Raw genomic sequence first — 25,678 nt, forward strand, 5'->3', positions numbered from 1 at the left:
ATAGATTAGTATATCTGGGGACATCTCGCCACTGGAAATTGTTCAGAAGCTGAGTTGACACTTGAAGTGTAACTGGTACTGCTTATCCTTGACGCCCAGCTGGAAGAACTGCTGCTGCATTTGTTTCGACCCGATCCGAAAGCTGTCGAGTTCATCAAGGACTGATCCGAGAGAGGACCTGGTTAGGTGCCCTCTTCCCGTGTTCCAAGGGACCATCGAGCACCGCTATCCTTTGCCGAAGCGCCCTGGAAGTCAGACCCTCGAAAGTCTGCCGACCGTAGATGGGGGGGACCGCCGAGGAGAACGACGTAAAGCACCCGGACATAAACGCCGTCGAAAGTCCATTGCCGCCGACCAGGTTTCGGAGTATCGTCGCAACCGCTGGACGCCCATCAAAGCTGGGTTGCCCAGAAGAAGGGACCGCTTGACGCAGTGCCGCCGACGACTGGCTCATTTGCCTAAGACTTTTGATTCACGGATGCTTGTCCGCACCGCCGCCCGCCTTATCCCGCCGGAGAAGGCCAGGCCGTCGACGCGCCGAGGACCATCTGCCGGTGGGTTTCCTGCCACCCGAAGACCACAAAGACTTTGATGACTCGATGCCCTTGTTGGGCCACAGTTCTTCAGAAACTCTTTGCGGTCCTGAACTATCAAACACCGAGTTGCCCCGCACACCTCATCCTCGCAGGACGTCGCCGACTAGCACCGCCTGGATCGACGCCGTGGTCTCTGCACCATCAAACTTTTCATCGACGCCAAGTTCACCTTCTTCGACACCTCTTGACGATCTGTGGCTCCTGCTTTAAAGGGAGTCGCTCAAGAAGGATCCATGGACGCCTCATCGTAGAACTCTGCTGTACCAGATACATTGGGGGGTAGAAACCTTATAGAAGGAAATAAGACTTATAGAACAATATATGGACTGGGCTTGTCATATATCTTTAATTTACAGGTTGCCCAGGTGGGGGATCTCCACACAAGTGTGCCTAGTTGGTAGGGGTCCATATTCTGCCCATTGTTCTAGCCAACTGCTTTCCTCCTATCTATTGTTGGTTACTTTTATTCCTTGATCTGTGTGAAATTTGACCAGAGTATAGTTGATGCACTTTAATGAGATCTGATAATAATTGTGGTACCACTTTAGTACTGTATGTATATTTGCCATTGTGAATTTTCTGAGCACAAAGTGAGTTATTGTGATAGTGTACATAACCTTGAATATTATATAAAGACTGTTTTAACTAATACAGTGTGTGGACATTCCTTTGTGGGGTCTTGGGGACTATACTGTACATAAGAACCAGCCTGCATCACCTCCTGAGAAGCTAGGCCTTGATTGCTCGACCAGCACTACCCTATAGAGAATCTTGGCTGGGGTCCTCTGTGCCTCTAAGCTGCCATATAGAGAGCAGGAGTACAGGCACCCCCCTCCAGGCTTTACAGTGTCCTTTTATTACAACCAGAAATCCTTCACCCTAGCAACCACCATCGAAGTCTTAACATTGGATCATTTGGATGTACAATCGAATATGGGGATTTTTGAGGGAAGCCAGTTGTGCTGTCACTAGCACATATGTAGTTGGTGAATAGATTATTTTTTTTGTTGTCTGCATTGCACTAGGGGGCAGGGGTGCGCCTGCGAGTTCCTAATTTCATATAAACCACTTTTTCCTAAATCCATCAGTGTGAGGAAACCATCCTCTGCATTGGATTTAATTAACTTATAACCATGCCTCAAAATGTGTCCTCACTACTATTCATTAGTGGATAATAGATCATTCACTCTTGGTGATTAAGAAAGTTTTGTGTTCTTGTGGAGAACTAACATTCGTGCCAGGGTGCTAGTGCCTTGTGTATGTGGCTAATAGCTGACCGTTGTTTTCCCGGTTGTAACTTCCGTACATGGAAGGCATTTAAATTTTGTCGTGGACAAAGTAACATTAAAGATATGTGCACCTTTGCGGCTGGCAAAGGTTTAACCAAATAGAAAGGGGTTTTCCTCATAAAAAGAAGCTAGTTCTATTCTCAAAATCGTGTTCCACTACTGTAGTGCAACATCTGCAGCCATCCCTAGATTTTGTTCCAGACTTTGGACACTTTCAGGAGTAAGTGATTTTCAGAAAGGAGGTATCGTGCTGGTATGTACGCAAGTAACCTTTTCTCCAGATAGGAATGGTACCCAATTTCACCCTCTACAGTCTGTTCTTCTGAAACAGAACATGCACTTACAGGACATGACAGTTTTTCTAATGACATTATTTTGCAGTGCGACCCTTACAGACATTGTGAGAGATACTTTTAAGCAGCATGTGAATCTTCATTGCCAGCCTGTAACCTTTCCTTCTTTTGGAAGTCAGACCTATGTGTTTCTGTATTCCAAAAACTGGCATCACAGACCTAGACATGAACAGATCATTCAGCAAGGAATATGTACCGGTTCTATAAGTACCGAACAGGCCTGTGCACTCACCAGGCAAGAGCATATAAATCTTGCATTTACGGTTGGTAACCATGACTATGCATTTACAGCTGTAAGACATGCTTAACAGTTAGGTCTGTGAGGAAGTGGTAAGAGGTGCATTCATTTCTCCTTGGCAGGATCTCACCATGCAGTTTCCCTGGAATAGTTCTACAGAATGTTTTGATTTTGTACCATGAAAAAACAAGGGGGCGGCGGGCACCTGGGAGTCCCTTTACTGGCCATTAGTCCTGGTTTTGAGAATTTCGATTTCACCTCCCCCTGCATGACTTCTATGACAGGAGGTATTTTGCCCAGAACTCCTTGCTGAAGTTCACAATCTTTGCATAACCCCAACGGACCTGGTTCTACTCGGAGTACTATATTCTGGCGAAAGAACAGGTCCTTATGAACATTACTAATCACTCAAACAAATTAAAGATGGGCCACCCTTTCCCAAATACTGCCCTTTAAACTAACATTTGTTCAGAGCATGTCCGTAGTCGCTGTTCATCTGGTGAAGAATGCTTCAGATTTGGTAACTGTTTCAGTGCACAGGAGTTTCTACAGATTAGCCTCTTCGCCAAGCAGCACAACTCAAACTTCGAGGGGATTGGGTCCTCCGACGTATTCCATATCTATGACAGTAATCACCACAGCTATGCTAATTCGGAAAATCTTTCATGCGTCTGACGTTGATACGCCGTCCTCGAGGGCCTCTGTCGAGCCAACATCACCGGATATTATAAGTAGGACGCACAACGCCCGTAGCCTCAGTTCCGTTTTTTCCGCGAACGTGTTAGCTTCGGAGATCTCAGCGTGCCTCGATTCTACTGAATCCTGTTCTTTTGGTTCTTCGAACATGTTTCTTCATTGAATATTCTATGATGTCTTCGGCTTCTTCCACCCCGCGGTCCGGGTTTAAGAAGTGCCTGGTGTGCGGGTCCAAGATGTCGCTGATGGACACGCACAACACTTGCCTCTGGTGCCTCTGGGAGGACCATGATACGGATGACAGTGTCGACTGCCAATCGCTCACACCGAAGGCCTTGCGGGAGCGTAAGAAGAAGCTGTCGGTCGGTAAGGTGGCCAAGCCCTGGAAGTCGCGTTCCATTGGTCTTTCGACGGATGATTCGAGGGGTGACTCTGCATTGTCTTCGTGAGTCCGGGGGTTCTCGGTCTGGGAGTCGGTCCCGCCATTGCTCTGCCTCTTCGAGGCACTCCAGGAAGCGCCATCACAGGTCTCCTTCCTCGTCTGAGGACTCCGCCCGTCGGCGGGTTGCTTGTCCCAACAAGCATTCCACTCCTTCAATCACAAGGCTCCGGTCCGTCAGCACCGTCTGAGGACGCCGGCCGAGTCCATGCTAGAGACACCGCTCGTCCGCCTTCGGGCACGAGCAGTTGTCACGACCACTGTGCGCCTTGAAGTTCCCGGTCGGACAAGGATGGTCGTTCTAGGCATGCCCGTTCCAGGTCCCGGTCCTCGAGACCGCGAGAACCTGTGAAGTCTTCGAAGAAGACATCGACGTCGGCGGTGCCCAGGTCATCGACTTCCCTCGACGCCTTTCGAGGAGGCTTTGTCGGGGGTACCCCGTGTTACAGTGGAACCCCCCAGAAAGGCTCTGGCCAAGGCTAAACATGTCTTTGTTCCTTTTTTCTGTACCCTCTGTCCAGCCTCTGGATTATATTTCTGAGGTGGATGAGGGGTCTGAGGAAGGTGAGGTTCCTGCAGAAGTTCCTGATGGCCTCCTTTCTGGTCATAGCCAACTTGAGGACCTGCACCAGTCGTTGCATGACGCCAGTGGGCTGGACACCTCTCCAGAGGTGGAGTTTGGTAGGCCTCAGCCTGGCACGCATGCCGACTCGTTACCGGCGCCGAATGTCGGGGGTCACGGATTACCTGAGATGGTCTGTCCCCCTCCCCCCCTTCCCCCCCCCTGGGGACTTTCAGCAGGATGATCTGACTGATATCCTAACCAAGGTCCACCAACTGACCCGGTACTGCCATTCCGTATGGCCTTGCAGAGGGTGGCTGCGACTTGGACTTCTCCGGAGAGTCTCCCGGCAGTGAGCAAGTCCTTGCCGAAGAAATATCGCCCAGCCAGTGGCGACCCCCCTGCTACTTGACCACGCACCCACTCCGGAGAGTTTGGTTGTTGCAGGCGGCTACGGCCCCCGCAAAGCAGGCGCCTTACCCTACCATCCCTCCTGATAGGGACGACAAACGTTTTGACGGCTGGGCAAAGGTGTTTTCTTCTGGGGGTATGGCGCTTCAGGCTGCCAACTCAGTTTGTGCCTTGTCTTGTTTGACGCACACTCTGTGGAACTGTATCTCCTTAGCGGCTGATCATATTCCCGAAGGGGAGGAACGGGATGGTTTTCTTGCTATCGTGCAGGATGGCAAGGACGCCATGTGCAAGTCCATTCAGTCGGGTCTGGACATGGTTGATTGCGTCAGCCGTTCCATGGCGGCGAGCACTGTAATACGCAGGTTTGCGTGGTTGCGGAAGTCAGGGTTTGCTCCTGATGTGCAAGCTCGGCTCCTCAACATGCCCTTTGATGGTGAACATCTTTTTGACAGCAAGGCTGACGAGAGTCTAGAGAGGTTGCAGACCTCCAAAGCTGCAACGAAGTCGTTGAGCGCTGCAGTTCAACAACCTCCGCCTTTTCGTCCTAGGGGACAACAATGGAGGGGAGTTGCCTCTTTGCCCTCAGGCACTGCCGCAGCCGCTTCAGCTCAGTCATGAGGCCATGTCCCATGGTTCGCCGGTTGGGGGGGAAGGCTGGCCCAGCATCTTGTAGAGTGGCGTGCCATTACTTCAGATGTCTGGGTTCTGGAGATCATAGCCCACGGCTACTGTCTTCCTTTTCGGCAGAAGCCTCACGAGAATCCACCAGGGAATCTCTCTTTTAAGAGTCCGGATCCACTCCTTGCGCAGGAAATTCAATCCCTGCTGGAGAAAGGCGCCATAGAACTGGTGCCTGTAGTGGAGAGGAACAAGGGATGGTATTCCCCTTATTTTTCGATTTCGAAGAAAGACTGGGATTGAGACCCATCATGGACTTGCGTGGTTTGAACAAACTCCTCAGGAAGGACAAGTTCAAGATGGTTACTCTCTCTCTCAAGTCCTCCAGGCCCTTCAACTTCAGGACTGGTTGGTGTCTCTCGACCTCAAGGATGCTTACTTTCATGTGCCGATCCATCCAAAGCACAAGAAATGCCTGAGGTTCGCGGTTGGCGACTCGCACTTTCAGTTTCGGGTCCTGCCATTCGGATTGACCTCTGCCCTGCGGGTATTCACCAAGCTCATGTTGGTGGTGGCAGTGTATCTCAGGAAAGGGGATTCACGTCTACCCCTACCTGGACGATTGGTTGATCAGGGCGCGCTCACCCGAGCAGGTCCTGGATCATCTGTCCGTCACCTGCCACTCCCTTCACAAGCTGTGCTTCTCCCTCAACTTGAAGTCCCACTTGATGCCAACATAGCGGCTCCAGTACATCAGAGCAGTACTCGACACATCCCTGGGACAGTGTTTCCCTTCCCAGATGAGGGCTCTTGACATTCAGCAGATGGTGCACAAGTTCCAACTTGCCCAGACGCTCCCGGCGTTTGAGTTTTTGAGGTTGCTCGGCCTCATGGCATCCTGCATTCTTCTGGTGCCAGAGGCCAGGTTGCGGATGAGATCACTGCAATGGGCCCTCAAGCTCCAGTGGTCACAGTCCTCTGGCAAGATGTCAGACCCAATTCAGGTGCCGCCCTCGGTCGCCCAGGACCTTCTGTGGTGGGCCGTCAAAGGCAATCTGATGAGGGGGGGCTCCATTTTGGCTGCCCTGGCCGGAGGTGACGATCGTGGCGGACGCATCCCTCACAGGATGGGGAGCTCATGCCAATGATTTGACAGTCAGTGGTCGTTGGTCTCCATCAGAGTCCAGACTCCATATCAATCTGTTGGAGCTGCGGGCCGTCAGGCTTGCCCTGAAGGCTTTTCTGCCAACTGTGCGAGGGAAGAATGTCCTGATTCTGACTGACAACACAGTGGCCATGCACTACCTCAACAAAAAGGGGGGGGGGGGGTCAGGGTCACTTCCTCTGTGCAGGGAGGCGATGCCGGGTGGGTTCTGGGCCATCCAGCAGGAAGTTTCCATCTCGGCAGTTCATCTGGCCGGAGACGAAAATGAGACGGCGGACGCTCTGAGCAGGCAGAGCGCGATCTCACGAGTGGGAGCTGGCTCAGGAGATTATCCTGTGTCAACCGGAAGTGAGAAAGGTTCTGCTCGTGGGAATTTCCTCCAAAAGGAGCCTTTGGAGACACGTTCGTGGTGGAGTGGTCCTTCCACTGCCATACGCGTTTCCTCCAGTCCCTGTTATCCCGCAAGTGCTGCGGAGGCTACGGAGGTTCGGTTCCCGGAAGAACCTCCTTGCTCCGGCATGAGCCCGGAGGACGTGGTACCCGGACCTTCTCGACTTGTCCATCTGCCCTCCACGTCGTCTTCCCTACCGAGACGATCTGCTCTCACGGGAGGGCGGGTGGTCAGGTTCTCCATCCAGATGTCATGTCCCTCAACCTTCACGCTTGGCTTCTGAAAGGTTGAGGTACAAGGATTTGGGACCTCCCTGAAGACGTAATGGAGGTGTTGCTTTCGGCCAGACAGCCGGCGACTAAGTCCCTGTACTGTTGCCGTTGGAGAAAGTTCTGCGACTGCTGCAGGGTTCAGAATGTGGATCCTTTTTCATGTGACATTCCTGTGGATCTGTCCCTTTTGCTTTCGTTGGCCCAAAGGGGCCTGCAAGTGGGTACTGTTAAAGTTACCTGGCAGCGCTGTCTATATTTAAGCGCTCGTCTGAGGAATGTTACTATTTCAAAATTCCTTTCATTTCTCAGTTTCTCAAAGGACTCGCTAATGTGTTTCCGCCGTCACCTTTCCAGGTGCCTGGTTGGGATTTGAACCTTGTTCTGAAATTCCTTATGGGTGCTCCGTTTGAGCCTTTACCTTGTTGTCCTTTGAGGCTGTTAACCCTTAAATATGTGTTTAGTTGCGGTCACTTCTGCTCGCAGAGTGAGTGAGTTGCAGGCACTTTCAGTTAAGCCACCCTTCTCTGTGTTTCATAAGGACAGGGTTGTCCTTGGAGTTCGTCCTTCCTTTCTTCCGAAGGTGGTGTCGGAATTTCATTTAAGCCAGAAGGTTGTTCTTCCGGCATTTAATCCTCCTCCACATCCAGGTAAGGACGAGTAGAGGCTCCATAGGTTGGATCCTAGGAGAGCTTTAAGTTTCTACGTTTCACGCATTTCCAGGGTCAGAGTGGACGATCAGCTCTTTATTGGTTACGCTGGAAGGCATTTGGGACAAGCTGCGACTAAGCAGACTTTATCTAGATGGATTATCTTGGCAATTTCTGAATGTTACTGCCTGGCAGGTAAGGACCCTCCGGTAGGCTTACGGGCCCATTCTACTAGGGGTATGGCTGCCTCTACTGCCCTGCAGAGGGGTGTTGCTATTCGTAGCATCTGTGAAGCAGCCACATGGGCTTCGGTCCATACTTTTGTACGACACTACTCCCTAGATTCTATCCATGGGCAGGATCTGGCCTTTGGCAAGGCGGTCCTTTTCTCTGCAATTTGATTGGGCATTCTAAATTTCTATATTCTAAATTCTTTTTCCCTCCTCCATACGTTGGTACTGCTTTGGGAGTCTGTCATAGATATGGAATACTTCGGAGGACCCAATCCCCTCAAAGAACAAGTTACTCTCTTACCTGGTAACGTTCTTTCGATGGGATGGTCCGACGACGTATTCCATATCGCTCCCTCCCTCCCTGACCCGCTACAGAATTTCTTATGCGATTGCAGCTTACGTTTCTGTGGTCATACTGGCAGTGGTTTGGTGCCACAAGTTCTGGGGAAAAAAACTACAACTGAGGCTACGGGCGTCGTGCGTCCTACTTAAAACATCCAGTGACGTCGGCTCGACGGAGGCCCTCGGACGGCGTATCAACGTCATCGACGCAGGATGCAGACACCGAAAGATTTTCCGAAGCAGCACAGCTGTGGTGATTACTGTCCTAGATATGGAATATGTCGTTGGACCATCCCATCGAAAGAACGTTACCAGGTAAGAGAGTAATTTGTTCTTCTCCTATAATACATCCTGAATGGACATGCCTTAGGGCTGGTTAGGACATGCATTCTTTCCGGACTGCACAGGGAAATTCCTGTACAAATGTATTCCCCTCACATTTATTTCCAGTGCTATCATGCTCCTCAGCTATAGTAGCCCTTGCAAAGATGATTGCTGTGGCCCTTTCAGAGACATGTATTTGGGTTGATGATCTCCTTTCCTTGGCCAAGATTTGGTTCATGCAATTGCCTTTTTAGAATGAGTGGATGCCACTCTGTTGTTGAAGGTTAAGACTCTTTTTTTATAATGGGGATTTCTGATGCTTTTGGATCTGCTTAGAATCACATGCTTTGCATGTAGTCTGACATCTAGTGGAAATCGTGCATCTTTCTTTCGAAGATCGAAAGGGGATGTCGACATGCATGTGACTGTAACACTAGCACTAGCGTGATGTGTAGTGTACCCAAAATCCCTCACGCGTTGAGGTCCTTCAGATTGTTTTTTCTGCCACCCTAGGTGTTCGCCTATGCGGAGCTCGCTTGAGTTTTATATTGCTAACTGTCTCCACGACCTACGGTCATCTTGTCTCTTGACTAATCCTCTCGACGACTGCCTCTTGGGTTTCCTGCCGCCAAAGACACATACACCTGCTCGGCAACTGTTCGACTGTTGACTGCGTGGCCTCGGCCCTCTGGCCAGGCCCTTACAGTAGGGGGAGTGGGGCCATGGGTTTATTCTTCTCTAAGAATGTATTTCCTTTACCCCTCTTTCTCTTCTTGGTCTGGCTGCCGTTACCCTCTGCTATGGAGAGGACACCCTTTAAATTTTGCCCATCGTGTAACGGCAAGTTTCCTTGGAAAGACACCCATCGCCGCAATCGGCGTCTTCCTCAAGACCACGATGAGCTCTCGCACATTCAGGTCCTGTAAGCTTTTTCGACCGAAAACATTGAAAGACAGGCAGACTAAATGGTGTGCGTCCTATGCTATGCAGTGCGAAAGCCTTTCCCCCGTTGGTGCCGTCGCTTCAGACGATGATGAATAAGTCGGCAGCCATGGCTCCGAATTGGAAGCCATCGACCTCTCCGTGGAGCCTGCAGGCTCCCAAATGCCCGGCCCCGACAGACGGGCCACTGGTTCTGTAATGTGGAGTTCACAGTCCGGTGACAAGGGCACCCATGCACCATGGACCCACAACCCCTAAGGCCTGGTCTACGGAGTTGTCGAAGAAGCGCACAATGCCAACCGGGCCGCCGAAAATGTCTACTGTGCCTTCCGAAGCTCATGGTTCGGCGCCCTCCATGCAACCGCTTTCCCAGCATGTGACTGGGCATTCCTCTGGAAAAGGCGTTCCCCCTAAAAAACATGGCATCGGCGACACACTGTCCAAGGGCGCACAAGCACCTAAGGCCTCAGAGTCACTGACCGCGACTGCGCCGTCAGGTGTGTCAATACCTTCGATTCAACTGCAGAAAATCTGCAAAAGTCTTGCAGCTATAATTTCGGCAGCCACAGAGCACCCCCTCTCGTCGAAGTGTATTCTGAAGCCCCCAGCATCTCTCTAAGCCCTTATTGGGAACATCTCTTATGGACAATCTTTTCCACCTGCAGACCCTTCTGACTCTTCCAGGGAGAGATTTGAACAATAAATGGACAAAATAGCCCAGTTTGACTTTTTTCGAACAGGTACATTACACCCAAAAGAGCCAGGGAAGAGGACTCCTGCCCCATTCCTTACAAACAGCAGAAATTTCCCTACTCTGCACAGGCACACCAGGAGGATATGTTGGATGTCCCAGAGGACCCAACACAGGAGAATACCTATGAGAACATTCATCCCTTTGCACAAGACACAGCTGATCTTGACCCAGACTACGGTCAAGATCAGGTGGGGATCATGGCCCTTGGCTATCACCAACGCATACCCCTGACCCGAACCTCATCTGTCTAGATCCCCCTTCTCCTCCACAGAGGAATTGTATCACCTTTTGACGCCCAGATGTTGTTTTAATGCTATTTTAAAAAGAGCAGCCGATCATTTCCAGATTGCAACACATGAAGCAGCTCCAGACTCAGACTTTGTTGAGGATATCCTCAAGGAGAAGCCTCCAACTAGTTAAGCCATACACTTACTGAACTCTATTAAGAGGCACCTGGCCCCCTCCTTGCTGTTGCAGTCTCTCAACGGGCCCCGGGCTGCAGAAATAATTCTGCCCATTACCGTCCGACCCACTCTACATGAGGGGGTCATGCTACACTGGACTCCTTGGTGGTTACTACCACTCGGAAAAGGGCAAGGGTTCCACTGTCCTTGGCGGAAGCCCCTCTGGACAAAGACTGTTAAAAAGCTTTATGCCCTGGGTAAACGGGTCACTGCTACTGCAGCCTACTCTACTAGGATCGCAAACAATACCACTCTCCTGGCAAGTTACAGCAATGTCCAATGGGGCCCAGTCCAGGAGGGCCTTCTGGATTTCCCAGAGCCCACCCGATCACGCCTGCTGGCAGTGGTGGCTGAGGGAAGCGAAGTTACCCATAACATATAAAAGAAAACTTTGGACCCTGCCGAGACCGCTGGACACACCCTAGCCCAGGGAACCTTAATTAAAAGACATGTCTGGTTAAAGAACTCCGGCTTTAAACCCGAACCTCAGGCCTCTCTGATCAACAAACCATTTGAAGACTCCAACCTTTTTAGGAAAGCTGTTGATGACACCCTGGATTGCGAAAAAAGAACACGAATCACTAAAGTCGCTAAGCCAGAATACGGCTAAGCCCTTACACCAGCGTGGAGGCTCTAACTCACGCTGGTCCTTTTGTGTGCAATCTTTTTCCCGCTCTCCCAATGGACAATACGGCTCAGGGAGTACCCCCTGCTCCCCTGGTTAATGCTCTTCTAGTAACTATCAACAAAGAGGCCCTCGTAGGGGCGAGGATAGAGGCAAGAACTCTACTCCTAGAGGCTCCCCGGCCTCCACCTCAAAAGTGACTCACTGGTTCAGGTCCCCTCCCATGCTTCCCCGCTGGTGGGTTGTTTGTCATTCATCCACTCCTGGGAGGGGATCACTTCAGACCCTTGGGTAATAAAGACTGTTGCCCACGGGTACTGCATAGTTTCACCAACCACCTTGATACCACCCACCAAGAAACACTCCTGTCGCCAGACCACCTGCGTATCCTGCTGCAAGAAGTTCAGGTCCTGCTGGAAAAGGGTGTCATAGAAGTCGTCTTCCTTTTCCAGGTAAACAAGGGTATACTGTATTTTCTTGTACCCAAAAAGGATCTCACCATGTGCCCTGTTCTAGACCTGCACCCCGTGACGAATGTCAAACCTCAACAGATCAGAATGACACCACTACAGGAAGTAATCCCCCTGCTGCAGCTACATGGCCACATTGGACATGAAAGATGCATAATTTCATATTTCAATGTTGCCAGCGGACTGAAAGTACCTCAGGTTCATGATAGAGGACACCCACTCTCCGTTCAAGGTTCTTCCATTCGGCATTGCCTCAGCACCAAAGGTATTATAAAAAGGTACTTGTGGTAGTAGCTGCTCACCTGCGCAGGCAGTCCATTCCAGTCTATCCTTACCTCAATGACTGGCTCATAACGGGGGATTTGTAAGGAACATGCCAAACAAATACTCAAAAGACTGTAGATCTTCTCTTAAACATAGGATTCTCGATCAATGAGAAAAATCCAGTTTAGACCTCAATCAAGTCAAACTGTTTCTGGGGTCTCTAATCAAGACCAAAGATGGCCTTGTCTTCCCTTCCAATGAAAGGGTTAAAAACATGCTGTTCCAGATCACTCACTGTGTAGCCAGTAACCAGGTGACTGTACGCAAAGCCATGCGACTGTTGGGGATGAGGGCTTCCCGCGTCTACCTAGTTCCTCACGCTTGTCTGCATAGGCACCCCAATGTAAGAGTGGCTCTCGAGCCAGTGATGACAGGCCAGCGGCACGATATAGTGGTTTTCTCGGCAGCCCTCGTTCAGTCTCTGCGGTGGTGGTCGGGGGGGGGAAAACCTTCTGCAAGGGAAAACATTTACCCAACCCCCTGCAGTACAAGCCACACTCACCACAGACACATCTCTGGCAGGGTGGGGGGGGGGCCCTCACCTCCTTCAATTGACAACACACACTGTGTAGTCCCCAGCGGTAGCATCCAATCACATCTACCTCTTGAAGGCACACCTCCAGCGGAAAACCGTTCTAGTCCTCGCTGTCAGTACTACGGCCATGTATTACTTCAACAAGGCGGCACTCTCTAGGGCTGTCCAAATTGTCTCAGAACCTATGGATGTGGGCTCTCAAACACATGTTCTTCTTTTCACAACATGTTCCAGGAGTACTCTATTTTCTGGCAGACTTACTCAGCAGAGACTTCCCCATACCAGTAGAGCACGAGTGGGGGCTATAGGAGGACATTGTACTCAACATCTTCGCAGACTGGGGCTTCCTAGGGATCGACTTATTATGCCTTCAGATACCCTCAAACGCTCCAAGGGGAACAGTATTTGGATAACCTGGTCTGGGAAATTTGTCTACGCGCTCCCTCTTCCCCCCCCCACCCCCCAATTCCCCTACTCGACACAATGGTGCAGAAGATGCACCAAGAACCAGTCACAATGATTCTGATGGCCCCTATGTGGGCCTGCCAGCCTTGGTTCTCCCATCTCATGGCAATGTCGGTCTCCCCTCCCAGAAAGCTGCCTTGCCCGTACAGCATGCTGTCTCAAGAGCAGGGGGAAACGCTACATCCATGCCCTCAAACTCTCAACTTAGCAGACTGGCTCCTGAGGCCTTAGAGTTCGGCCACCTCCAGCTCCCTTAAAGATACATGGACATACTCAAAGAGGCATAGAAACCTACCACCAGGCATTGCTACTCCAGCAAATGGAAGCGATTTGTCATCTGGTGTAAGGGCAAAGGCCTCACTGAAACTTGAAGAGAACCATCTCCGGTTCCGGAAACACCTCAAGACCTTCCTCTTTGCTTCTGGTTTCTCTCCTCCTCTCCCCTGCTGAACTCCTGACTGAAACTGCACTGGTCACCTGGCTACCCTGTTGGTCTTGGGCCTAGGTCCCCTCCCCCACCAAATGCACACCTGCACTGCCTCCCGGGCAACCCCTGCACTTGGGGGCTGTTTCTGCATCCCTACAGCCCCCACCAGCTCTTGGTACTTGATGTCTGCACTTGCCACAAGCTGGCTGCACTTTTTACCTATTATTTTATTTATTCTTTTTATTATTACTGTTCCTATGTATTGCACTCTCCCCTCCCCAACCCTCCCCTGCACTTGCGCGGTCTCAATGTCACCTGGCCCAGTCAGATCGTTGTCTGTCTTCCCTCTGTTCCCCGTCCCTTGCCTCTTCGCGCCTTGAAACACTTGTGTATAGGCGCGTTATACATGCCATGTCATATATCCTATCATAACCAATGCACAAGACTATCCTTAAAGCACTCCCATACAATACCGCTTTCTTAGTGGCAATCACTTCTGCAAGGAGAGTTGGTGAACTGCAGGTACTTTCAGTTCAGGACCCATTCATCATGATTCATAAAGACAAGGTGGTTTTGCGCGCACACCCTCGCTTTGCACCCATATTTATCTCTCAAAGTTCCATGTGAACCAGTCCATAGAACTACGCACCTTTTTCCAGAACCCCACTAACGTGGCGGAAAGAAGCCTCCACACACTCGATGTAAGGAGAGCGGTTATCTACCATCTGGAAAAAACAAAGCCACTGAGAAAAACAAACCAGTTCTTGTCTCTGTGGCAGCTGGTACAGAAGGGGACCCTGTCTCTAAATCGGCTATTTCTAAGTGGATCGTAAACTGCGTCACACTGTTACTCTTGCCAAGAGAGAGCTACCCTTCATGCCTAGAGCACACTCTACACTGGGCACAGGGGCTACCATAGCATTAAGTGCAAATGTTCCTCTTGATTCCATTTGCAAAGCAGTAACCTGGAGTTCTGTACACACCTTTACACAACACTACTGCCTACATACACACTCTAGGTCTGATTCTTAAGTGGGACAAGCGGTACTAAGATCTCTTTGCTACTGTTCATTCACACATCCCACCACCATCTCTGGGTACTGCTCACTAGTCTACTCACAGCATGTGATTCTAAGCAGATCCACAAGCGTCAGAACACATGCCCTACTCCCCGTAATAGCATTTCTGGTGATGGTATCTGCTTAGATTCACATGCGCCCGCTCCCCTTGTGGAGTGGAAGGAACATAGAGCTCTTACACCTTCTCTCTTCTCTACTCGCTCACGCTGACTATAAGGCTCCCTCATGGCAGAAAAAAAGCAACCAGAAGGACTTCGATGCGTGAGGGCTTTTGGGTACACTGTACTATGTTAGGGATAGTGTTAGTCACGCCCATGTCGACGTCCCCTTTTGATCTTCGAAAGAAAGATGCAGTGCTCCACGATTTCCACTAGATGTTGGACTATATGTACAGCATGTAAATCTAAGCAGATACAATCATCAGAAATGCGATTATGGTGAGTAATGCATGTTTTATATATGTATGATTATAGATAATAAAGTTTAGTATTCAGTTATTAAAAATGAACACAAAGGAGGATGACTTTCTAAAGCTTGTATTAGTCACCTGAAATTCTGTGACAAAAATATTGTAACCTTGGGAATAGCTCCAGCAGGTGTCAGTTCTAGGGCAAATTGCAGCAGTTTAGTTTTGGATCCCGGAGATGGAGGCCAACTTACTCTTCATCTCAGTTACTGTATTGTGTTGAATAGTTACCGGACTGGTACAGGCATTCATGTTGGAATATTTTATTTCTCAATTGAAATGCCTTTTATTTGCAGGATTTATTCTATTTTCTCTCCAGCGGAAACACATCAACAATATTTTTGAAATCTCACTCTTATTGTGTTGTCTTCAGCTAGAGACATAGGAAAATCTGTTTTGGTTGCGGTCCTACTATGCTGTAGACTGCGCTGACTCTTCTAAACTGTGTGCAATGTTCCACAAGGAGGGTCTGTAAAACTCTCCTGCTTGTAAAGCAGAAGACACTCTCCATACCATAGATAACTGCAAGAATCTATCCGATTCCGAAAGCAAACCGGATAAGTGCTACAGCATATTTGTCACATTTAGGGAGAATGCATTTGAGTCATGCTTCTGTGTCATCCCTTTTGTGCTGTATAGTTTGTTTGCTTCTCAAACACTTCTCCTTAAGGACAACATCCCTTCTTTAGTGTTTATGTTCCTATTGTATCGAAGCCAAGACTGCTTTCCACAAGCAGGTGCCTGTTCTCCACAGGGCAGCCTCTTACTAAGCCCATATTCTTGTCACCAACTCAACCTCTGGTTTAGTATTTCCAAGGCAAATGGTCTCAACCAGAAGTCCTTTACCAGGGTTTATTGTGATTTACCAGCATTCCTCTAAAAACATGTTTACCCAATCGATTCATCTAATCGGAAATACCGGCTTGCCTTACTTTCTGCTTTGTAATCTTCCCTCATGGTGGGGAGTGAGGATAGGGTGCTGCGTTCAGGATTGTGGATATATTACTTGAGTAGTTACTTCTGTTTTTGCTGTTCCAAACCACCCCATAGACCACAATACAACCTTCTGTTCCAAAACGTCACGTTGTAATCTTGTTGGTATGAGGGGTCAGAAATGCATGGCGGACAACTTGGTAAAGGTTTTTCACAAGTAACCATTTTATTAACTCAAAAGTGTATGATAAACGCCTCGATATCTTTAACCTAAAGAGGATTTCCCTGCCTATCAAAACAAGACTAAAGGAAAACACTCAAATAAAAAGAATTCTATCCCTCACACTTATACATACATAAAACTAATAAAGGTACAATATGGCAATTCAAGTTTAACAAATTAGTTTTGTTCAACATGAACCTGATAACTTTGTATCATTGTAGCCTGAACCAATTCCCCTTCCCCTGGCTCACAACAGGATTTTTAATCGAGGTCCCAAACAAGAAAGTTCCTCTTTTGTATAGCCAAGTTCTCTTCTTGCTGCAAAAGTCTTACTTGCGTTGGATAAGTTTCCACAAAATTAAAAGAAGTCTCAATCCGCAACTGATAATCAACACTGCAATACATCAACAATCCAGCAATTATTCTTGATTTACAACAATATCTTTGTCAGGATGATTTTTCCCATAAGTCACCAAACACAATAGTGGTCTTACCACTTCCTTTCCTTCACAACCTTCAACCACAATACAGTACTTCAGTGTCTTCTTCCTGGTCCACTAACATGGAAAGATTACCACTAATATTCCCTATATAGTTATAATCCCCTGTCGGGACAAAAACTCCTAACACTACTACAAGTACTTTGTGGTTTGGATTTCTTCAAGCTTTCAGAACAAACAGACTTTAAACAACCTTTAAGATTCACCATTCCTATTCTATTAAGGCACAATAAACATTGGTGCTGTTCATTCCATTGATGTATTTGTCCCAGGCAGTGCAGGCTATGTTCCTCTCTTTCTTGATGCTCCTTACAAGGAAGGTTTCTCTCCTGCCACCCTTTCTCTTCCTTTCAGCGAACTGCTGACCACGTGTTGCCAATGCAGGCTATAGGTTTGCCACAGTATTGCCCCTCTTTACTTTGGCAATGGTTATTAGTTTTCTGAAATGTTGCCCACTTTTTACTTTAGCAATGCTGGATTATAACTGGTTGCAATATTGCTTCCTTTTTGGTTTGGCAGTAATGGTTGTAACCTTGCTTTCGTTTAAGGTATTTAGGCCACGTAACCTTCTTTCATTAGTTCGGCATTCAAAATTATTACTAGTGGTCCGTGTTAGATTACTGAGCGTTCTGGGGGTTTCCTAATACAGGTAAAATCACTGGTCTCTTCACAGGTGTCCGCTTGAACTGCTGCTTCTGCTTCTTCTGCGGACTTCTGAACTCCTGCCAGCCTCTGGTGCATTCCTGTTGCCCGCGCAGCTTGGGAAAAGGAGCCTTCTTTGCTCCTCCTGCACACCAGTGCTCGCCAGCCCCCGGAACCAGCCATACAATAAGGAGAGCCTTTCTTATGGGATGGCTTGTCAGTCTAGCGCTTCCTGCTGCAAAACCTCTGCAGTTGGACTGAACTCTGCTTTCACAACGGTGGCGGCTCTGGCATCTCCAGTGCTCTGCTGCTGCAACATCTGCTTAAAACCTCTACTGCTGCTCCACCCACTGGTTCAAATGGCCTGCACCCGAGGGGGGGTCTTAAATACCTAAAAGTCCTGCTCAGGTGTAGGTCATTGGGATCATTTAACTGCACACTGCAGTTTCTTGCCTCTGAGCACCGTTTCTGCACCCCAGTACTTCAGGCATTGTGAGACTCCAATGTTCTGTTTTTTTTCCATCTCACAAGTATAGTCTTCCATTTTAACCATTTCACTCTTTAGTAAATACCTCTCTAGGGAAGGATTTAGGAGAGATTAATGATTGGTTTAGATCTAAGGGCAAATTACTTTTGTTGAAAGCCAAGGTCTCGATGCTCAGTTTTCCATATTTTTTCCTCCCATGCTGATCACCGTGGTTTTCACTACCCACAAAGCAGGTAGGTCTAAAGAGACGATTTTCTCGGACAGCAAGCCATTAAATATTCTGGCATCATAGAAATCTTCCCTTCTGAAGTAGACACATACTGTGTTTCTCGCAATGGATCCAGCCCATTTCCCTGCAGCCCTTCTCCTTCCAGGTGATCCTGCGGACTAATACCACCCAGGGTTAGGATCAGGTAGCTACTGCCTTTTTGGCCACCTGGGAGGAGACATTGGGCAGGGTTTCTGTGAGGACTGCATAATTTAGCACACTGGTCAGCATTTGTTTAGAGTACTGACAAATGAGGCACATGGGCACCACACAGAGATGGCCGGGCTGCATGCAAGGTTCCCACACCTTTTGGTCACAGTGCACTTTGGTTTGCCATCAGATGGTGTTACCAAATGTTGTGAATGTGGTGGGTTAAGAAATAAAAATGCAGAAATGTTCAACTGTCCTTAACAATCCTGATTTTTCTTTTTGTAATATGTGCATTCTGTACTTAGAAGTTATTTGTGCTGATTAATAATAATTTCAAATATGTTAGTATCTGCTTATTTGTTTTGCTATTTTCAATCATGTGGCAGCCTTATCCAGAATGTAATACATCACGCTAATCTAGGAGCGACAATGTATAGATTCTTATGACAACACAGAGCAAGAAAAACACTGAATAGTAACAGATGTATTACCATTTCCAATGCCTTCTCATAGCATGCAACAGGAATTGAAACTGAATGAAATAGTTTGGACAAGTTGCAGAAAGGAAATATAGAATAGAGTGAAATGGAAAGTGTTGTAAATTCTGACTCACAAACATTTCAAAATACTGTATTCAATGCTTGCTTTAGGAGCCCATCAAGGTTTAGTGGGAGAAAAGTTAACCAATTGATTTGACAAATTGTTTTCTTTTTAAGTTCATGGTGGCATGCTTGTGTGAGGAGATTTTGTTTGAGTAAAGGTAGCTGTGACAGCAAGTTGAATGCCAAGTGTTTGGCAGCAAAATAGGGTTTAAAACTGCAGAGAAGACAGTTGGGCAAGCAGCATGGGATTAACCTCTAAAGAATCAGATGTTTTTCTGGGTGCATTAGCTCAGGGTACACAATATGCACTTGCCACTAGCCGTTGGCTAGTGACATTTGACTCTAGGCAAGTAAAAAAGGGAGTTCTGTGTGTATAGAATTTAATTGGCGAGTTACTTTTAATGGCTGGCTAGTAGCTTGCAACTTTCTGCCCCCCGATTAGCTGAAAATGAATGGCAAAACCTGACATCCTAAGTAGAAGTGCAGTTGGAAACTTTTATAATGCCAGCATCGCTATGCGCTCTCGTAGCAAGCAAAAAAAGTTGAAAAGGTATGGAGCAGATATTAAGTCTGCTTTATTTGCTTAAAAAGGCATTCTCTTCTCTTAAATATTGTCGGAAGCTAGCAATAAAAAAACACCTACTGACTGTGGTGATCAGAGAATTGAGTGGGAAAAGAATGGAGCTTTCGCCATAAAAGTGTTGGTATTAGCCAATATTCTCCTCAAGAAAGTACAAGTGAATTCAGACTACATATCTTGAGCTACAGAGTTGGTTTTATCCCATATTATAGTTATTTTAATCTGTCCAGAAGCTGCTTGCGCATGTTTTGCTCTATTGAGAAATGGTAATGATGCAAACAATAACATTGTTCCTTTCTTTTTTTTTTTTTTTTTATAGGTCATCCTTATAGAATTTTTACCAAAGACACCAATTTTTCGGCCAGACTAGCAGTTTCCTTTACTTACAGAGACTTGTCCAAGTGTGTTGTCTTTCCAATGGTGCCTTGCTTGGTGCTCTCCTGGTGGTGACATAGCATTGGTTCTATAAAATCTCCTGGGCTTCATTTTATTGATTGTCCCACATATGGATTTTTGACCATCTTCAATCATTTCATGTGAAGTGACAGTTTAGCACCGAATTTGTATCCTGATGTCTATCGTATCTGGTCAACATTTACTACTTGTCGGAGGAAGCGCCTCGACGCATAGAAGTAAAAATGCTGTTTCAACTCCATGCGGCTAAAGGAATTGAGAATCCTGTTTCAGAACTGGGACTATTGCCTTTTTTTCATGGGACTTAGAACGATTTTGTTTCAAAGTTGACCTTGTTGTTTTTCTTTTTTTGTCCCCAATAACCACTGATTGAGCCAGTTTATCTTAAGTAAATATTTGGGGACAGAGATGTTACTCCGACATTGGGAATCTAGGCCAGATCCTGGCAGCTGGTTCTGCCGAGGTTCTACTCAAAACAAGAAAATGAATTGGGCAATTATCGTTAAACTTGGAATGTTGGCCGTAAGCAAGTGATTCAGAGCGCTCCAGATCAAGAACAATGCACTAAGATTGCAACTCAAGTTGGCTGTCCTTGTTAGGTTGATGCCTTCATGGCAGTTTTTCCCACTGATGATTTGCAGCTGTTCCTTCATGGAAGCAGGTTTTTTTAATAGAGAATTAGGGAGAAAAGGTACATTTTTAGTATTTTCCATCATCGGAAAGTGGTGACTGAAATGTTCAAGAGGTAGTGATGTTGACGGAAGCCATACAGCATATCACAAAAGAAAAGTTCAACAGGGTAACTAAAATTAAGAGCTTTAGAAAGTAATTGGGTAATGAATATATTTTGTATCCTAGATTGTTCTGTTGTGTAAACTGTGTATATTGAACAGTTTTACGCATTTTTACAAATGTAGATATGTAAAGCGGGCTTGGGTCAGGCCAGTTCAATTTGTGTGTATCATAATCTTCTTTTTCTTCGTAAATGCTGTAACTCCATATATTTTGGTAGGGTAATGGAAAATTGGTTATCCATTTGTACATTCATGTTTGAAAATATGGAACCTATGCCGAAAGTTAATCCTGGTAATGCAGCAGTACTGCTCTGCAGTAATGTGAAATCTTTTAATAAAAATGGTTTGCACAGTAGTATAAGTAACCATACAGTTGATACCACTACAGGCATACCTCTTCATCTTCTGCTTATGTTTTTCACTGTATATTGTATGTGTGAAATTATTTGTGTACTTATAATCCACCAAAAGACATACTCTCAAAGACATCCCTATTGATAATGCATCCCTTGTCCTTACTACTTTTGTTTGACAGGAGGCACTAGCTAGAAAGTTTACAGATATTCTTTGGAGGTGTATTGTCCTTGGTTTACATATATTCTGTAAATGGCTAAATGTGTACACCTGCAAAGGACTGTTGCTCTTTTTCTACTACAAAAGATGTACTTGGTTTAAAATAATTACACTAGAACATCGTCTTTACACTTCAGTTGACTGTTTTTTTTTTTTTTTGTCCTTCCAATCATATTGATACTATAAAACACTCTGGAGTAGGTGTACAACCAAGTCCTAATTGTTATGGGAGTATGCACATCCCACATTTGTATTTCCTTTCAGGTGAATAAATAAGATACAATTTACATTTATTTTGTATGCTTAATCTTTCTTCCGGTAGATGTGACATCTTCATAAAAGTAGTAATCTAATGTAAAAGCAGGGTGTTTAGCATGCGTGGTTGCCATCTAACAGGTTCCTTCTTTGTAAACTGCTCCCAGTAAATTCCATGGCGAGGACGGCACGCATTATGCTTCACTTAAACGGTCAGAAGCAAATGGACTTTTCTCACACACTACACATTTCCTGTAAAACCCTTGACAATTGTAGTTTGAAGTTTTCTGAAAGATGGGTTTTGGGTAATCCATTCCCCTGTTCCCCATTCTATAAACTCCCATCCATGCCTTTTTCCGTTGTCTCTTTGCTGCAGATAAACAGTTATTGTGTAGCTTTGCGATTGCATGACTATTTTACTGATTTTTATTTTACTGTTCTCATGATATGTATGAGAGATGGTCATTTTCTCGGTTAATGAAATGTGCTCCGTTGGGTGGGGCCTGGAGAAAATAGATTTGTGGATCCCCACAAGCTAGTCCTCTGCCTAACAGATACAACCACTGCCCTGAACCCTAAGGGGCCCGCTAACTGAACGTGCAGAGCCCTACATAGGAACCACAGAATAAGGGCAACCTAGGACATGTATGGAGGGCACTGGGCATGGAGTACATAGGGTACTATCTGGCAAGGACTAAATGGAGGTTATTTCTGTCGGAGAAGCCAAATCTGAAGGAAATAAATCCATCTGGCTGCTTCTTGAAGAACCCCAATAACCAGCAGGTTATGGCCTAACCACTAAAACTCTTGGGAAGAAAATAGTCCCCTACAACCACTACCCCAGATAATCCATCACTCAAGTATGTGTCATATGCTAGATCATCAGACCGGGAAGACATGGGCAAGGAGGACGTCCTGCCTCTCCCCATGGGCGTTGTAACCTGCAGAACATTAATGCAGTGGATGTTACTTGGTCGCTATCTGTGGAGTGCAGAGTACTACAGAGGACTCTTCCCCGCAAGTTATCTGCTTAACTCAAACTAACCTTAAGGCCGCCATGCAAGAGTGCTTGTGAAACACATGGTAGTGATATACCAAGCGACATCCGAGAATTAAGCCTGCAAGTGGTGATGGTGGGTCCAACAGGGAAAGGAACAAAGATGGGTGCCTGCAGTCTGGGAGACAATGGCATACATTGTTTTGAGCTGAGTAGTTACCATCCAGTGGCTTCTCAGGACGTCCATCCCTCTGCATACAGAGCGTAAACGTGTCATCAGGTTACCTGCAGCAGCAGGATTGTTCCGCAGTGACACTGCTGCAAATTTGACAGGCAAGGTGGCAGTATACCCTTATGAGTCTGTGAACCAATTACAGCTGTGAGAAACAAGTAGAAATGACTGAGAAGGCACGTTCGAATACGGAGAGCAGCTCCCAGTCTCATGCAAAAACACAGGTAAGAAAACTTGGGCAGTGGCGTGTCCGGTTATTTGGTCCACCCATGTATGAGTCCCAGCGTTTTATACTGGATGTGCGTGATACTGGGTGGAGTCAGATCAGGAAACATGTGGCAATTTGCAACTGCGAAGAGGCACTGGAGCAGAAAGGAGTGCACACTGAGACCTACAGGTGTGTGGCACGATACACAAATTAAAATAAATAGGTGGAGAGGAATAGCAGAGGTGGTTAAACAGAAGAAATGGGAGGTGGTTGAAGGGGAGAGGAGGTTGAGAGTTGAAGATTAGAAAGATCTGGGAAGCATACCAGAGAGAGAAGAGTGGGAGATCGAAGCCATAATAAGAGGGCAATGGTTTGGAGAAAATGTGCTAGTAAAAGCAGAGCAGCCTAGAGAAAAGTCCCTGCTGCAGAAAGTGGAGTAGGAGGAAATAACCTAGACTATAACCAGTTTGGAGGCTGAACGGGATGTCTTTGAAAAGGATGTAGAGAATAAGGGGCAGGAACAAAAAATATTGTGCACAAGAATTGTAAACACTTGGAGAGAAGGGGGAGGTTGAGAGATGCTGGTGGATGAAGCTGAAGTGAAGAGGGCTAAATTGCTACATGGACTGGAGGAGGATATAGGAGACAATAGACTTTTGGAGGAGAATGGAAAGCGCCACGTAGTCGAGGAGAAGTAGGAAGTGTCCAACCCAAGAGGCACCAGGCTGGAAAGACTCTTACCTCCACAGTGCTTGAGAGGGCTGTGTCAGTCTGTCAACGACACTGAGACCTGTGGCTTTCCATCCCTATGCTTTGAGAGATGTGGTGCAAAATCGTGTAACATTGGAGATCTGGCATGTGATTCAGTGGCTCCTCGAGCTCCAACTAAAGCAATCTGAAAGAAAGAAGTGTCCAGGGAAAACACATCCCTAAAGTCTTGAATGACTTTTACTTGACCGCCTGGTTGGCAAAAGCAAGAGAGGAACATGTAGACTAACTGATTACAGTCTTTAAGCAAGTTAGAATAGCTCATCCTTTGTTTCTTTGAATATCCCCATCCTTAATTTCAGTGTACCTTAAACCATGGCACATTTACTTTGTAATTTATACTTTCTAGGTGGTTTTGTCAGTTGATCCCTTGACTGTGCCAGCAGGCAGGGATAGCAACTATAGCTTGCTTGCCAATGTTTCCTGCTATCAAAATAAGCCGCACAGCCAAAGTCACAATCAGGAAGCACTCACTGGCTCAGTGAGCACTGCTTAGTTGCCATACTACTGCTTTATCAGCACCTGTGCAGTGAAAGGAGTTGGTGATCAGGGACGCCTGCTTCTTGCGGCACACACTAATCAGTAAATGAGAAGGTCCTTAACGCATAGCTACTCATTTCCTCCACACCAATACAGCGTACCTTTTTACTATCAGAACTAGGCCTCCAGAACACTGCTCGTAATTCCCTTGCACAATCCAAACGTATCCCTCAAGCCATCCTGTCGGCAAAATTGCTTAACTCGGTTTGCATATTTTTTCAGGCAGTCTATCTGATGTGTGGGTTACCTGCGCCGCCTTGCACTCATGTCCTAGATGGCCTACTATGTTCAGGCATACATGGCACTTTTGTTATTTACACCTGGACTGGCTCAGAGTTGTCTAGACAGGAGGAATATAACCACCATGAATACTTTGAGGCTCTGGTTTCCAGAGTATGGGTCTGGTCTGGAACTGCTTGTGACATATCCAAATATGGCCCTATCCTTTTTGCTTCATGTGGGTCCTAGGCAAATCTGTGGCCAGAACAGTGCAACTTGCAGTCTTTAAACCAGTCCAACATCTTTTGTATTCCATAAAAGCCTAATAATTTCAGTCAACCGGCCAGAGGCAAACACAGGTCTTGTACCCATAATAGTGCCGTGATGGACTGGCCTTTGTAGCCATGTGCATGCCTCAGGATCATGCATAGGGGAAGCCACCATCCAAAAGGAGATTCCTCTTCTATGTCAGCATTTTTATTTGTTGAATGAACCAGCAGCCCCCAAAATGCAAATCTCAGACATTTTCCAACATAAACAGCCACTAGGGACCAAGACCCAAAAGGCGTACCGGACAGAACACCAACCTTCAAAACCACGATGAAACTGATAGAGGGCCCTTTTGTGGCATCCTGTACACCACAAACTATCAGCCGCAACACAATGCCCAACCAAAAACACCTGAGGGATCAGACGCGGGTAGGTCAGCTTCTCCTGACAATCAGCCTTCAATCCACAACACCATCCACCAATCATCTTAAACTTGAACCCTGAACAGTAAGAACTGTGGATCTCATGTGAGCACAACATGGAAAATCCTCCACTACGAGGTCCACAGCAGATTGGAACTCAAACAATTCAGTATAGTATTCTACTGCAGTTAGGACAGTTTGCTAATCCCAAATCTCCTTCCCCCAACAAACCCACTCACTTAACCATATCCTCGCTTCTTGCGCTGGACACCACACAGATACTGTGTACACAATAGTACAGCCAATTACGCCACATTAACTTCGCAGATTAATTCCAAAGCTCACATCTTTAGCTCTATCAGACCCTCCACTAGAACAACCAGTCCAACAGCCCAGCACTGCCATCAGTTCTCTCTTCATAAAACACATACTCAAGTGTCACTGCCATAAGCCTAGAACCTTACCAGTTCT

At 47.0% G+C, this 25,678-nt stretch overlaps 1 protein-coding gene across 2 annotated transcripts in view; it reads left to right on the forward strand.

The window, feature by feature from the left end:
- Positions 1–21,583, forward strand: part of CHIC2 (cysteine rich hydrophobic domain 2) — a 470,301-nt gene extending 448,718 nt beyond the window's left edge. For both annotated transcript variants that reach the window (XM_069631651.1, XM_069631652.1), the window contains one exon: positions 19,835–21,583. In XM_069631651.1, the coding sequence (XP_069487752.1) occupies positions 19,835–19,885 (51 nt within the window). In that variant the 3' untranslated portion in view covers positions 19,886–21,583. The remainder of the gene's footprint in view (positions 1–19,834) is intronic.
- The last annotated feature ends 4,095 nt before the right edge of the window (positions 21,584–25,678 follow it).

Source organism: Ambystoma mexicanum, chromosome 6q (assembly GCF_040938575.1).
Source record: "Ambystoma mexicanum isolate Mex_15411 chromosome 6q, UKY_AmexF1_1, whole genome shotgun sequence".
Lineage (NCBI taxonomy): Eukaryota > Metazoa > Chordata > Amphibia > Caudata > Ambystomatidae > Ambystoma > Ambystoma mexicanum.